A 12,678-nucleotide genomic window follows, 5' to 3' on the forward strand; every position below is an offset into this window, starting at 1 on the left:
AAATTCTATTTCGAATGGAATATAATGATATTTCTTCCAAACCATGAATTATTCAAAAGGTTCATATGGGTGATGCTTGTGGACACTGGTGGCCCATCTGGGTCTAATAAGATATGATGACAGTGTGCTACACTCGAGGACACCTGCTTCCAGCCAGCCAGGCATCCCTTTCGCTAGATCCTTTAGAGAGCCGTTTTGAATAATGGCCTGACCTATAAAAAAGGCACATCTGCTATTATGCAGATTCCCAATTGTGCCTAATATGTGATCCCTGTACAAGTGTTACCCATAATTCAATACGACAAATGACTGCATGGCACTTATCAAACACTATGGCACTGATTATTTTGTCAAGAATGTCAACTAACTCTGCTAAATGACGTAAATGTAATGTAAATGTATCAGGGACATACTATGGGTTGTCTCTTTAAGACATTTTCTGTCTGCAAAACAGCACTCAACCTTACAAAAAATACCTTGATACTCACAAATGTTATCGCTGGAATTAAATGACACTGTTGAGTCCATTTTGTTTTTCCAACATCCTACATTTATTAAAAAAGCAAACCTTTTGTCCCATCGTTAACAAAACACCTTACAAAGAAAGGCAGGCATACAAAACAACAGGCTGTCTTCTAGCAGCATCCAAACGTTGGACTTCCCAGAAATAACCCTTTATATGTATATAGTATTTATATCTTATCTCTTGCCAACTATACAGATATTGCCAATAAGGAGCCATTAATCTTTTTTAGTGCAGAAAAGAACAAAATACTCAATATTAAAATAAACAATTTGGAGGGTAAATTTAAATAAGAGTGTTAAATACAAGACACTTTCTCTGAAGTACTGTACAAAGACCATCAAACACATTTTGGCATTGAAAATACATAATTCATACACTTGGCGGTACCTTGTGTACCTGCAAGTGTTCGGGGTCAACTGCATAAGAATACTTTTCTCTGTGGCAAAAATAAAAAGGTAATAATATCATGGTAGACATCATTAGTGAGAGTAGTTGACAAGGCGTGGGGTTGGAAAAGGACGAGGTACTACAACAACAGAAAAGACTACAGTATCCATACACCACTGGTTAAAGTCAGGCACATTTTTGTTCCTGCAAAATAAACACTTCCAAGAAATCCAATACAACCGCAATCTCGACAACACCACAATCAGTGCTAACCATTAATAACAGTTTTGTGACTATCACCATATTTATTGCTAGGACAATTTCTATTTTTTTTTTGAAAACAGTGGAGTACTCTACAAAACTTACTAAAGATTCGCTTTTTTTATACAAGAACCTTATAACACCTTAGTTATTTCGGTTGTTTTATAATACATTAAAAGTCAAGGTAAAGTTGAGTCAGTTTATTTGGGTGAACTTCTTTTCATTGTTGTTTACTGAGGGAGCTGATACATTTTACATTTGCCTTATTTGGCAAAAGAATATAGATTTCACATAAGTTACATTCATTTGTTTTAAATTCACATGTTCCTTCCTATAAGCAAATAGCCAAAAACATGAGGTCTGATACATTCTTCCCTTCCTCCCCTTTATCTAAACCTTCTATAAATGTATCCCTTTACCCTCCCCCTGGCCCCTTGGTATATTTACACAAATTCATGTTGTTGTTTTGATTTTAAAACAACGCTACTAGCATTAGCACGCTAACTCGCAACTTCTCGTTCTCATGCGATGGCTATTCACTTTGAATCACTGCAGACATCGTCCCTCTTGACATGCCACTGGCTCAGGTAATGTGGAGTTAACGGCCATGTTGCAGTGTGTCAGTGTGTGTATGTGTCAGTGTTTTTTGTCTTCCTTTTTTCTCAGGGCTTCTTGTTGTCGACCGAGTGTAAGAACCATTCACTGAACCTCCTGAGCTGAGCGGCTGCCGTTTGGCTCTCCTCGTGCAGACGCATGTTGTCCTGACGCAAGTGCTGGACCTGCTCCTGCAACATGGCCTTGTCCTCTTGCTCCTGTGGTGAGGGAACACACACACACAGGTTATTACGCAACCTGGCATGACGGCATTGGCTTTCACATATGATCACCATCTGGCACAGAGGACAACATTTATCTTCATTATGACATAATTGTCTGGTTGTACCCTGGTTTTCTGAATGAGAAAACCTATAACCAGATTACAACCAACTGTTCTCTGTTACAACCAGGTAAAGATGTATATTATATGACGACGTCAACACATCATGGGAAAGCAATCCTATTCTGGTCGTTTATCAGGTCCGATAAAGACAGATTTTTCTGGTTGCTGAAAATACAGATAAAACGTCCTTTTACAATCAATATACAACCTGACCATGACAACCAGTTTTGCCTGCCGGGGTTGTATGATTTACAAAATACACCAACAGAGAAGTGTACATTTTAGAACAGATAAATTGTATAGACCATTCTAGTACACCATAGTAGTATGCTGATTCATGTGTTAGCTGCACATTACTTTGGATAAAATTAATCTGCTAAAATGACCATGTTATTATTGTTACATATGCTAAGTGGTTCACTGGACATGATGTGCTTCGGGGAGCTTACTTTACCTTTCTGAGGTCGAACTGAAGCTGTCTGAGGATCTCTTCCAGTTGGAGGACTTTGCCCGTGAGCAGAGCAGGAGAGCCATCCCTGTATAGAGATAGAGAGACCGGCTTCTTTAAGTTTTGCAAGTCTAAAGAGCAGTCTTCTAGAAATTGACCTCTTCGTCATGTCGGTCTTCGATGATACATGCTTTTATACATCATCAAAAGCAGACCACTCTATGAAGCGAAGCTTAACAACTGACAAACACCGGCATTGTTTACTAGCAAACTACAGGTGTGACCAGGTCACAGACTTCAAACATATTTAACTGAACAGTGTTGCGGGTCCACAATCAAAATCAGAGTGAAGGTAATTTATGAAAATTGGTGTAGTTATTAGTTCATCTTAAAAGGTCCAATGAAGCCATTTAAAAAAAAAAATCTCAATTTCAAATAATTTTGGGTTAACAAGTAAGCACCTTACTAACAAGTAAGCACCTTACTGTGATTGTTGTCAATTAAAATGGTCAAAAATAAACAAAAATAGCTTCTTAGCAAAGAGCAATTTTTGAAGCAAAGACTGCTAGGACTGTCTATGAGAGGACAGAGGTTTGGAACCCTTTTTTATTGGTCTATTAACTAAATTACCAAAACTCCATCCCACCAAAACAGGCTGAAATTTTAGGCAGACTTTTCAAAAAGCTCTTACACTATAAGGGCATTATCATAATGTTCACAATTTCCCCATATTACACCAACCTCGGAGTGAAAAGAAGCACACACACACACACACACACACACACACACACACAGCTTTAGAGGACAATGAACAAAATTTCACCATTCATGCTATTGTCAGTGCATTCAGTCAGTAAGTAGTGTTAAACATACGTATATGTAAGACCTCAAATAACTAAATTCCCTTCTCTGCTAAGTCAAGCTCCTTTAACTGTCTGCCCCACCCAAAGGCGCAGTACACCTACCTTGCCTTCAGAGCGGCAGCCTCCGACGCAGCCACCCTCCGACTCAGCTCATGGGACAGCTCCATGGCCTGCTGGGCCTGCTCCACATCCAACATGGAGCAGAGTGAACCCTGGTCCGATGCTAAAGAAACACACACAAACAATACTATTAAAGCTGCAATATGTAACTTTTGGTCGGTAGATCTGTTCTATGTGCTCTATTTCTATGCGTCCCATTCTTGAGTTTTGTTTTTTTGCGACTTTTACTTTGTTTTTGTACTTCAGCTTCAAACAGCTGAAAATACACGGAGCAAAAATATAAAACACAACATGCAACAATTTCAAAAGACTTTACTGAGTTACATTTCATATTTATTTATTTTATTTTACCTTTATTTAACTAGGCAAGTCAGTTAAAGAACAAATTCTTATTTTCAATGATGGCCTAGGAACAGTGGGTTAACTGCCTGTTCAGGGGCAGAACGACAGATTTGTACCTTGTCAGCTCGGGGGTTTGAACTTGCAACCTTCCAGTTACTAGTCCAAAGCTCTAACCACAAGGCTACCCTGCCACCCCAGGAAATTAATCAATTGAAAAAAAATCATTAGGTCCTAATCTATGGATTTCACATCATTGGGAATAGAGATATGCATCTGTTGGTCAAGGCGGGGGCGTGGATCAGAAAACCAGTCAGTATCTGGTGTGACCAACATTTGCCTCGTGAAGTTTCCTTCACATAGAGTTGATCAGGCTGTTGATTGTGGCCTGTGGAATGTTGTCCCACTCTTCTTCTTCTTCAATAGCTGTGCGAAGTTGCTGGATATTGTCGGGAACTAGAACATGCGATCCAGAGCATCCCAAACATGTCTGGTGAGTATGCAAGCCATGAAAGAACTGGGACATCTTCAGCATCCAGAAATTGTGTACAGATCCTTGCGACATGGGACTGTGCATTATCATGGTGAAACATGAGGTGATGGTGGCGGATGAATGGCAATACAATGGGCCTCAGGATCTTGTCACGGTATCTCTGTGTATTCAAATTGCCATTGATAAAATGCAATTGTGTTGGTTGTCCATAGCTTATGCCTGCCCATACCATAGCCCCACTGCCACCATTGGGCACTCTGTTCACAACGTTGATATCAGTAAACCGCTCGCCCACACGACGCCATACAAATTGTCTGCGGTTGTGAGGCTGGTTGGACGTACTGCCAAATTCTCTAAAACGACATTGGATGCGGCATATGGTACAGAAATGAACATTCTATTCTCTGGCAACAGCTCTCGTGTACATTCCTGAAGTCTGCATGCCAATTGCATGCTCCCTCAAAACTTGTGTCATTTTAGAGTGGAATTTTATTGACCCCAGCACAAGGTGCACTTGTGTAATATTCATGCTGTATAATCAGTTTCTTGATATGTCACACCTATCAGGCAGATGGATTATCTTGGCAAAGGAGAAATGCTCACTAACAGGGATATAAACAAATTTTAGCACAAATTTTGAGAGAAAACTTTTGTGCATATGGAGCATTTCTGGGATCTTTTATTTCAGCTCATGAAAGATGGTACAATGATTCTCTACACTACACTTGCTTGTTTTGTCACAAACTGAAATTAGGCAAACTATTAGAATTTTAGCAACCAGGAAATGGCGGAGCGGTTTCTGCATTGTGCATCTTTAAATACCATGACACACATATCGACTTTAAGAATGTCCATAACTGCATAGAAATGTCATATTAGAAGAGGAGAGCAGTTTAGTCAGGCGTTTTAATGCTTGGCTGGAACAAAAGTAAGCAGGAGAAAACATCACAATAGAAGAAGTGGTTGAGGTAACACTAGGCAGAGGAACTAGGCAGCTAGTAGTAGAAGGCGGTGGTGGTAGAAGTACAATGGTAGTGGTAGCTGCTGTAGTGTGACAGAAGCATTAGCTGTAGTAGTAGCTCTGGTAGTACAGAAATGCTAGTAGAAACCCTAATTGAATTTGGCTTCATACTAAATAAAAGTGTAGGAGTTATAGAGGTAATAGCAAAAGCACCAAAGGCAGTAAAGGTGAAAGAAGCTCTAATGACAGTAACTAACTAGACTAGTAGTAAAAGTCAAGTAATTCCAGTAGAGAGGAAAACATTTATATATATATTTTTTTTTAAAGAGTAGAGAGCTGTGTTGAGCAAAATGTCATGTCACCTAGTGAGTCTTTCTGACTGTCTTTATCACACAGACGACTGGCATCCTTGTCGAGCTCCAGACCTGAAAACACGAGAGGAGACAGCACATCTCTCAGATACAGTTCAGCTACCCACATGGTGTTTAGTCCACTTTCAGTGCAAATAAGCTACAGTAGTGCTTAAATGCTCCAAAAGCAATGTTTAAAGGAAAGGCACATTCTGGTACAGCCCTTTTAAGCAGTCCATTTTTGCAACCATGGAGGTGGAGAGCATGATTAATAAGGAGCGATGGAGAGCAGAATGGATCCTGTCGAGGTGCTATGGTTAGCTCCACCATCCCTAAACCTTTGCCAGTGTCTTTTTTAAAAGCAATAATTATGGCATGACAATGCTGTGCGAAACTATTTTCCCCCTTTCTAATTTTCGCTACTTTTGCATATTTTGTCATGCTGAATGTTATCAGATCTTCAAAAAAACAAACAAATATTAAATAAAGGTTCAAGATGTGATAGCATTCAGTTTCAACGATATGCATAAATAGGGAAATCAGAAAGGGGGCAAATACATTTTCACGGCACTGTATATAACAGTTGGATCCACGCTCTCGGTGGGTGAGGAGGGTCGCACATGCAGGCGGCGGGTTAAATATGAGAGCAAACTGGATTTCGCACAGTTAAGGCCCCACTCACAGTATAATATACAGTGCCTTCGGAATGTATTCAGACCCCTTGACTTTTCCCACATTTTGTTACGTTACAGCCTTATTCTAAAATGGATTTGAAAAATCCTCAGCAATCTACACTATAACAACGAAGCGAAAACAGGTTTTTACAAATGTATAAACAATGATTTGCATAACTATTTAGACTCTTTGCTCAATTTCGAGTCTCATAGCTCAGGTGCACCCTGTTTCCATTGATCACCCTTGAGATGTTTCTACAACTTGATTGGGAAAGGGGGATACCTAGTCAGTTGTACAACTGACTGCGTTCAACTGAAGTGTGTCTTCTGCATTTAACCGAACCCCTCTGAATCAGAGAGGTGCGGGGGGGGGGGCTGCTTTAATCAACATCCATATCTTCGGCGCCCAGAGAACAGTGGGTTAACTGCCTTGCTCAGTGGCAGAACTGATTTTTACCTTGTCAGCTCGTGGATTCGATCCTGCAACCTTTCGGTTACTGGCCCAAAGCTCTAACCACTAGGCTATATTGGAGTGGTAAATTCAATTAATTGGACATGATTTGGAAAGGCACACACCTTTCTATATAAAGGTCCCACAGTTGATAGTGCATGCAAAAACCAAGCCATCAGGTCAAAATAATTGTCCGTAGAGCTCCGAGACAGAATTGTGCCGAGGCACAGATCTGGGGAAGGGTACCAAAACATTTCTGCAGCATTGAAGGTCCCCAAGAACACACTGGCCTCCATCATTCTTAAAATGGAAGACGTTTGGAACCACCAAGACTATTCCTAGAGCTGGCCACCCGGCCAAACTGAGCAATCTGGGGAGAAGAGCCTGGGTCAGGGATGTGACCAAGAACCCGATGGTCACTCTGACAGAGATCCAGAGTTCCTTTGTGGAGATTGGAGAACCTTCCAGAAGGACAACCATCTCGGCAGCACTCCACCAACCAGGCCTTTACGGTAGAGTGGCCAGACAGAATCCACTCCTCAGTAAAAGGCACATGACAGCCAGCTTTGAGTTTGCCAAAAGGCACCTAAAGGACTCTCAGATTCTCTGGTCAGATGAAACCATTGAACTCTTTGGCCTGAATGCCTAACATCATATCTGGAGGAAACCTGGCACCATCCCTACGTTGAAGCATGGTGGTGGCTGCATCATGCTGTGGCAATGTTTTTCAGCTTCAGGGCCTGGGAGTTAGTCAGGATCGAGGCAAAGATGAACGGAGCAAAGTACAGAGATGCTTGAAGAAAACTTGCTCCAGAGCGCTCAGGACCTTAGACTGGGGCAAAGGGACTGAATACTTATGTAAACGTCCTATTTCAGTTATTTATTTTTGTATAAATATGCAAAAATTTCAACAAAGAAAAGGTTTTTTCTTTGTCATTATGGGGTATTGTGTGTAGATTCATGAGGAAAAAACTATGTAATCAATTTTAGAATAAGGCTGTAACCTAACGAAATGTGGAAAAAGTCAAGGGGTCTGAATACTTTCCGAAGGCACTGTAAGCCGGTGATTCTCAACTCCAGCTGTAAAGGCCCACATGACTGCACATTTGTGTTCTAGTGCAACACTAACACAATTGATTCAACTAGTCAACAACTCAACAACTAGTCAACAACTAGAACAAATTGCAGTCCGAGTTGAGAAACTCTGGAAGCCATTACCCTTTCTTAGTAACCAACCCGGCACTGCACACTATTGTTACCTTCCAGATAAAGAGCATAGGACAATTCTGGATAAGGAAGAAAACAAGAAGAAAAAACAGACTAAGCTTGTGTGAAGTCAGAATAGCCTCGCAGATGTCTGAGTCGGCCTCACATATCAATTTAGAAAGCCGGGGATCTTAGTGAGGAAATTGAGGTTAAGTTTCTAGCAAAAGGGCAGCACCAACCATCCCCCACTTGCATCTGTCTTCTCAATAGCTGGACGGTGTTGAGAGGTGACGCTGATGTGGTACGTGGTATTTGAGGACAGAAAGGAGGGAGAAGGGGAAAGGGATGGGAGCTGTTCTCTCTAAGATTGTTCCCGCTAAGGAGTGAGAAGAGGGGAGAGAGAAAAAGGGAAGTGCGAGTGAGAGGTAAGAGCGAGAGAGGGAAGAGATGAAAGTGGTTCTCACTAAAGATAAGTGTCTCACTGAAGTTGCTTCTGAGAGACAAGCGAGAGACTGAAGCTGTGAAAATCTCACCCATAATTACACATCCCTCTTTCTCCCTTTTAACAAATCACTCTCGGTTTTAATTGACAGTCTCAACATTGGCTTAATGCTGATTGAAGTAAGTCACAGGTGAAGTGATTACCATAGTGGGAAACAAAGAATACAAAGGAGGGCAAGGGAGAAAGTAAAGAAGAGAGATCTATAACAGTCAGGTTTTCATTTTCCTTCAGTAAAAAGACTAGCCTATATTGAGTTGGAAACAAGAAAAACATCCCATGACATTCTTTCTGTAATGTTCAACATGGAAAACAAACAGTCTAAGATAAATCTTGAGGTTAAGTTATCATCGATAAATATGAATCACAACTGAAGAATGAGACACGTAAGGAGAAAGGAATGTCTATTTCGTGGCTGTTTCACTGCACTCTTGACTGTGAATGTGCACCATTTGTCCTGTTCTAGTATGCGTGGGTCTACGGAAACAGAAATAATGCTCGCTAGTTGCAACTAATGTTCAACACGCCCTTTGCCCCTGGCATGCTAATGATGGCTAGCATGCTAGAGTTTCTGCGTGCTTAGCAACACTGCCTTGAGAACACACAGCGAGCACCACGAAACTAAACAAGCCAACTAAATGACACAACAAGCCCGGGCGAATAATGCCAGGGTCAGCACTCCCACAACTCTCCAAGCAAATTAGTTCCCCCTCTTTTCTCTGTTGTTGACTTCTATGCAAATCGAAGGCTGCTATGCAGCCCAATGCTAGTCAATGGAGTCCCCGGCCTGACCCCTCGTTGCGGTTCCAACCTATCCAGTCTATAAACATCAGTTGGTCATGAAGGAAGAATTTTTAAAATAATTATAATAAATACAAAATCGTGAGTACATCACTCTGTAGCTCAGGTAGTCTAGTGGGCGGCAGGTAGCCTAGTGGTTAGAGCATTGGGCCAGTAACCAAAAGGTTGCTAGCTGACAAGGTAAAAAATATGTTGTTCTCCCCCTGAAAATGGCAGTTAACCCACTGTTCTTAGGCCGTCATTGTAAATAAGAATTTGTTCTTAACGGACTTGCCTAGTTAAATAAAGGCTACATTTAAAAACAAGTCATTCCAGGTTACCAGAAAAACACTCCCAGCTTCCCCTGAACACAGTTGACTGAGGTAGCGAAGCTATAATTGCCAGAGAAAGTGTGCAAGAAAGGGGTGCAATTACGGCGCAAAGTGGGTTAGAGTAATTTGGCAAAATGATTCCTTGCTGTGCGCTCCATTGTGATAATGCTTAGTTTCTCAAGTCCCCAAATACTCTCGCTCTCCTTCCACTTCCTGCTAATTAGCACCTCGCCGTAGACAGACTGAGTACAAGGGAGACACAGACAATGGGAGAGACTGAAGATTTTGACTGGGTCAAGATGATATTGGGGATCAATTTGAATGAATGAATGTCCAGTCGCTTTAATTGGACGACGGACAACGAAATCACATCTGAACATTACAAGAAAATATATATGTCGTAATGGTCTTTTCACACATTGAATTTCACGCCAAATTAGATACCTAAATTGACCAGAGTGGGAAAAAAAACATTGAATACAATTTAGACACTGAATAAAGGTCAGGAATTGTCCTATTGAGTGAACAAAAGGGTAACAGTTAACGCGCTGAAAGCCTGATGAGAACTGGGGACAAAGGGTTTGACAGCACGACACCTTGGTAGCAGCAAATGTTAATCAGGTACCACTTACACCTAGCTAACATTTTTGTGTTCCCAGAGCATTTCTGGTAGGTTAGGGAACATCGTTTCTGGTAGGTCTGGAGATAACATCCCCATAGCCTTTGTTGGTCCAGGTTTTAAGAGCTTTAAGAAAGTCTGTCCATAGGGATGTTCTTTGAATGTTGAGTTACAACACAGATAACGTTTTCCTTTCAACATTGTTCAAAACGGATCTTGCTTGAATGAAAATGGTCCAATAAAATGTGAAGACTCCCCTTTACATGACAACCAAATGGGTACCTGACAAAAACATTCTATACTGTTCTAGGCAATGTTAATTGTTAGCTGGGTAAGCTTTTGGGAGCATCAAAAGGTCAAACAGTGAATAAGTACACAGTTTTGTTTAATGCCATGCGGGAGTATGATGAATCTAGACGTTATATTACCTTCAAAAGCCCTTGCGGCATCAACAAGATGGGACCAGTCCAGGCCAGACACTGCTTCCGGGAGGGGCATCAGACTGCCATCGGCCATTTTGCAGCGGTCGGCCAGGGAGCTGTCAGAGAACCACAGCTCATCTGTAGAGATGAGACAATTCGGGTTTAGATAAGTGAGCAACAGCCTCACCGATTTGGGTGAAGGGAACAGTTGGTGCTCCCTCCCTCCTTTCTTTCCCCCTCCCTCCCTCCCTCCTCTCCCCCGCCCTCTCCCTCTCCTCCCGCCCCCTCCCCCTCTCCTCCAACCCTCCCCCTCTCCTCCAACCCTCCCCCTCTCCTCCAACCCTCCCCCTATCCTGTCTACCGATAATGAGACATCAGTGCTCATCCATTCTCCACTTGGAACACCTGCTCCTGCTTGCAGATTAACAAAGTCCTTTTGGGGTTTTATGTTCCAGTAAAAACATACATTTCAAATATACAGTTTAAATGAGATGATACTCGAAACGAATGAAATATGGGCACTTTCCACCAAAGCGTAACACAAACATCTCACACCTTAACAGACATTAACAGACATTTTTCAGGCATCTGCAACTCCCCTTAAGCAAATACAATCCACCCTGTTCAATTTGCGAGTCTGCCCCCCCTCCCAAAATGTGAAAAAAATTGTTTTGTTTTGCAATCCTGCTTGGAAAACTGCCAAGAACACGGTTACTTAAAAAAAACCAACCAATGTCACAGTCTGCTGTTGAAAGCTGATTAGAGGACGGAGACGAAGGGGGAGCTTCCCCCCGCCAGACAGACAATTAACCTGCATCTATGGGATGCCCACAGGGGTCAGCTTTGGCGTAGATTCACACAAAACTAGGCACACAAATGTGTGCATAAAACACACACATACGCACACACAGGTAACTTAATCTCGCACACAGCTGGAGATTCACAATCCTTAATTTTGGTTTCTGAGCCCCCCCCCCCCACAGAGTTAAATAAGACACAGCAACCACATATTCATACTCACCTCCACCCTCAAATGTGGGGGAGGGGTATTCCTTTCATAAGGACTGGATTAGCAGCCCCTTTTTCTCATTGTGAAATACAACCAGTGGTTAGAATGCTTCAACAAAGAACGCAGGGAGGCCCGACAGTGAAAGGGTTAATATCGTGCCTACTCAATGAGCACACACTGGGATGTTTTTCCCAGTGGAAAATATCCAATATCTTACTGTGTTTAAAAAAAGACTAAGCTTTTTAAAATCGGTTTGCATCAATTTAACACCTATGAATTCTCACCTAATACAAGACAGATGGGAAATTGAAAGTGGCATACGCTGTAGCTTTTATGATAGGTCTCGTAAAGTTCAGCTTCAGACTGGCAAGGGCGTTTGCATTTAATTGACCACAATGAGCTCACAGTTAGATATTTTTTATTTCTATGGCCCAGTCCTTAATTTGAAAATCAAAATGGCTGCCCCGCCACTTTTTTCACTATAAAGCTGAGGAATGGGGCTGGAGAAATATAAAACTGGCTGTACATATCACAGTGGGCCTTTAAGTACGTTTCAGGCGTAGGTGAATGCAGCTTTCCACTCAGCACCATTTGCCATGTTACTACACCTCAGGGGACTTCCATCTTTGGCAGATACATGAATGATTTCGTAACATGTGTTTCCATTCCTAATTGAATGTCCGAATCAATGAAATGTACTCCAAGGTTTCACTAATATATAATAAGTGTAAAGCAGACGTTGGTACTTTAACACTAATTCTAAGGTAAAAATTTGAAAATTCGACGTTAGCCTTATGGCTAACGAGGCATGGTGCGATGAAAGAAACATACAGGAACTCAAATCCTTCTGTTCACCTGATTTAGAATTCCTCACAATCAAATGTAGACCGCATTATCTATCAAGAGAATTCTCTTCGATTATAATCACAGCCGTATATATCCCCCCCAAGCAGACACATCGATGGCTCTGAACGAACTTTATTTAACTCTTTGCAAAC

The 12,678-nt window shown here is 41.6% G+C and overlaps 1 protein-coding gene across 2 annotated transcripts in view; it reads right to left on the bottom strand.

Annotated features, from left to right (window-relative positions):
- Positions 1-527: 527 nt before the first annotated feature.
- LOC135539420 (signal-induced proliferation-associated 1-like protein 2) overlaps positions 528-12,678 on the bottom strand; it is a 107,896-nt gene continuing 95,745 nt past the window's right edge. Inside the window, exons 18-22 of one of the 2 annotated variants that reach the window (XM_064965294.1) lie at positions 10,678-10,809; positions 5,701-5,763; positions 3,528-3,648; positions 2,569-2,650; positions 528-1,986 (exon numbers count right to left, since the gene is read on the bottom strand). In XM_064965294.1, the coding sequence (XP_064821366.1) occupies positions 1,837-1,986; positions 2,569-2,650; positions 3,528-3,648; positions 5,701-5,763; positions 10,678-10,809 (548 nt within the window). In that variant the 3' untranslated portion in view covers positions 528-1,836. The remainder of the gene's footprint in view (positions 1,987-2,568; positions 2,651-3,527; positions 3,649-5,700; positions 5,764-10,677; positions 10,810-12,678) is intronic. The other variant, XM_064965296.1, reaches the window with a different exon arrangement.

Source organism: Oncorhynchus masou, chromosome 5 (genome assembly GCF_036934945.1).
Source record: "Oncorhynchus masou masou isolate Uvic2021 chromosome 5, UVic_Omas_1.1, whole genome shotgun sequence".
Classification (NCBI taxonomy): Eukaryota; Metazoa; Chordata; class Actinopteri; order Salmoniformes; family Salmonidae; genus Oncorhynchus; species Oncorhynchus masou.